Source organism: Pterocles gutturalis, unplaced genomic scaffold (assembly GCF_000699245.1).
Source record: "Pterocles gutturalis isolate BGI_N339 unplaced genomic scaffold, ASM69924v1 scaffold21544, whole genome shotgun sequence".
NCBI lineage: Eukaryota > Metazoa > Chordata > Aves > Pterocliformes > Pteroclidae > Pterocles > Pterocles gutturalis.
The window spans coordinates 1-3,623 of NW_010131199.1; the positions used below are offsets into that span (position 1 = coordinate 1).

General features: G+C 38.7%; 1 protein-coding gene across 1 annotated transcript in view; it reads right to left on the bottom strand.

Moving 5' to 3' along the window:
• Positions 1 to 1,209: 1,209 nt before the first annotated feature.
• LOC104466950 (complement C3-like) overlaps positions 1,210 to 3,623 on the bottom strand; it is a gene marked incomplete at its 3' end in the record, with an annotated part of 15,803 nt that continues 13,389 nt past the window's right edge. Inside the window, exons 15-16 of the mRNA XM_010080535.1 lie at positions 1,776 to 1,851; positions 1,210 to 1,366 (exon numbers count right to left, since the gene is read on the bottom strand). Coding sequence (XP_010078837.1) covers positions 1,210 to 1,366; positions 1,776 to 1,851 — 233 coding nt within the window. The remainder of the gene's footprint in view (positions 1,367 to 1,775; positions 1,852 to 3,623) is intronic.

Below are 3,623 nucleotides of genomic sequence, written 5' to 3' on the forward strand. Positions count from 1 at the left end.
TCTATGATTCTATGATTCTATGATAAAATAAACACAGTGCCCTCATTAGCTTTTTTCCCAGAAGATGTGCATTTTCATTCTATTTTTTGTGATTCTTTTGCTGATGCTCTCCTTTGACAACAGCTTTAGGACCTTCAACAATCTTCAACAACCTTTGACAATAATTTTCCCCCTTACTGATCCCCAAATGTTTATCTTTAGGAGGACAGGTTGTTTGCTTAAAGCACTTAACTCTCTGTACAAAATTATCATGTACAGATCCTGAAACAAATTTGAAATAGAAGAGAAGTATCTCAGCATGAACACAGGTCAAAAAAACCTTTGGCCAGTTCTTGAGCTGGTTTTTTTTTTTTTTTTTCCCCCCAACAGTGTTACACGAACTGTGTAACTGACTTTGAGAGTGAAAGCCTCACTAGTGATTTGACACAGATCATTAACAGAATTAATCCTTTTTTTTTGTTTTTAAGATCACTACGAAGATACTTGTATTTTCAATGAATTTTGGGAGATGCACATTATTTTCATATCATAGATGCATGGAGAGTATAACAATTTTGTGTTTCTGGACACTTACAGGGGATGTGTAGACCAACATATGCAACTAGAAATCACGGTTAGGTATTAACATTTTATTTTTTTTTTCCACCATGGGAGTGGTTAAATGCTGAAACACAGACAGACTGTGGGGTCCCCATCCTTGGAGCTACTCAAGACTGAGCTGGACATGGCCCTGTGCAATCTGATCTAACTAGACCTATTCTGAGTAGGGGTTGGACTAGATGACCTCTGGAGGTCCTTTCAAATCTAAATTATGATTCTATGGCTATATTGCCTTTGGCAGTAGGAGGCATACATTTTTACCAAGCAGAAAGATCTCAGAATTATTTTTTTAAATGCTCTAGAGGCATAGATCAGCTGCAAAATTATCTAAGGCTGGATCAAAAAATAAAAATGGTACAGTGCTAGTTATGTGCCTCCGACATAACAAACCTTTTAACAGAGTCATTTTACATTACCGATTTTGTACATCTTACATTACAGGTTTTGTACTTCTTACATTACAGATTTCTTTTCTTTAGATTATGATGATTTCTTGTTACATGATACTCTTGTTACATGATTTCTTGTTACTCAACAACTCACAATATTCCTTTCAATTCCCAGCAACCCTAAACATGCAAGAGATTCTTCTCAATATGTATGACATACCTGCATAGTCCTGTCCAATACTGGGTGATGGTCGTGGAATGAATCATCTTCCTGCTGTTGATTAATCAAGTAGGAAATTGAGCTGCGTATGTGACTATCTTGGATGCTAATGTATTCTCTGCACCTTGTGAGTACTTTGACAATGAATGCAGTTAACCTGCACAAAAGAACATGTTCCAAACTTGTGCTGACATATATTTATAGAAGAATATAGTGACAGGAAAAGAAACATACTAATTTTGTACATAGACCCATATTCAATACAGTGCATACACTAGAACCTAGTGAGTTATCATCCGACATCAGCATGAGCATTTCTACTCTTTAGCAAAGGCAAAATAGTCAGTGACTCAGTATAAATCTCCTTCATCAAGGACTAAACATGCTCAAAGACTTACATGGCTGACTATCCATGACAAAAGTATGTAGGAAACACTATGTCCACCAGATTTTGAAAACCTATCCCCCCAGAAAAACTTCTGATGCATCAAATGATAATAGAGGTATTTTGTAAAACAAAACAAAAGAAAAGAAAAACACCACCAAACAACGAAAAATACACTTACCATACACTACTGGGGGTTGTTTTAAATGCTCCATAGGAGCCATCTACCTTCTGAAACTCAAGCAGTCTAGTATAGCCTGCATGAACAGGACAGCATATCACTTGTCAGAGAATACACATATTTCTTGGGCATTTTCATACATCACTTGTATTAACATGGACACGTTCAGTTAACATGGACATGTTCAGTATTGGCTAGTGGAAGAGTACATGGAGATGTTCACTGGTACGTTAAGGATGAAATGACTGCATCAGCAGAAAAAAAACTGGGCTTAGAAGGTGCTCTGTCTTGTCTGACTTAATAGTACTATGAGAATAAACTGAAAACTGCAGATATCTACAGTTACAAGCATTTTCTGTGTAGTGGATCTTGGGAAAAATGTTTCCCACTACTGACAACTTTTCAAGCTGTTGACTTTATGGTGTATAGAACAAAAAAATATACAAAATGTCATCTCTTGGGTCAGACATAGGCTTAGAAATAATGAGTTGTGCCCTCCGATCTTGACTATTATCTTGACAAAGTCTATATCATAGCGACACAACTCATTTTCTACCCTGGTGAATTTTGACAAAAACCAATAAAGCATAACATAGTGACTAAATGCTACTGATAATGCCAAATACTCATTAGCAGGATCTCATGTCACTTTAGGTAATCTTAGGTAACAGGCAAAGACCTTCATTCAGCAACTGTTAGCAGGTTTTTAATCTCTATTTATACTATGTTGTCTGAAGATCATGAAGACAGGTTTATTATACTGCTTTATGACATCTGCACACCACACCAGTTAGAAAGGTCAGCTGTACCTGCTACTATACTGATAACTCTTGGGCTCTATGCTAGTGCCTGAGAGCTGGAACATCTCTGTTTGCACATGCTATGGTCCTGGCTTTGCTGTGCATTTAACACCAGCTTTGGGTCGTGTCTTGTAGTGGGATTTTCAAGAAACAACTTTGCAGTTGTCCTAAGGAACCTCCCTCTCTGGGTTGGTCCAAGCGTATTGGACTCATTCTATCTAGCTCATGTAATGACTACAGGAGTGTGGAATAGAAAGTGTCAATATCATGATTACCATTTGGAGTTTCCGTAGTGATACTCCTCTCGTCGACTACAGACATCTCCAGCAGAGATGTCTACATCCCAGCTGGCCATCCTAAGAACTGTCTATGATCCATGGGAAGAAATAAGCATTTTTAGGACGTGATTCATCTTGACCTATTTTGCACATCTACACTAGGAAGAAATGATCAGCTGGCATTTGCTCTCCATTTACTCTGAAAATAATTCATAGAAGCATAGAATCATAGAGTAGTTTGGGTTGGAAGGGACCTTAAAGACAATCTACTTCCAACCACCCTGCCATGGGTAGGGACACTTTCCAGTAGACCCGGTTGCTCAAAGCCTCATCCAGCCTGGCCTTGAGCACCTCCAGGGATGGGGCATCCACAGCTTCTTTGGGCAACCTGTTCCAGTGTCTCACCACCCTGACAGTAAAAAAATTGTTTCTAATATCTAATCTAAATCTACCTTTTTACAGCTTAAAACCATTACTCCTCATCCTATCACTACACTCCCTGATAAAGAGTGCCTCCCCATCTTTTCTGTTGGCCCCTTTTTAAGTACTGGAAGGCTGAATTGACGTTGACCAGCTCAGATTTTACTTTCTGTTTCTAAATTAGGCAGGAGAGAGCCTGGTCTGTGAATGTCAGTACTGTACAATGTCAGATGTAGCCAGTTAGTCACCTAACTCCTCTTCACCAGTTCTGTTTCTCATGTCTGTCTGCAGATTGTCAGAGGCATTTCTGCGTGGCTGTGTTAAGACAACACTCACTCCTTTGGGAAGCA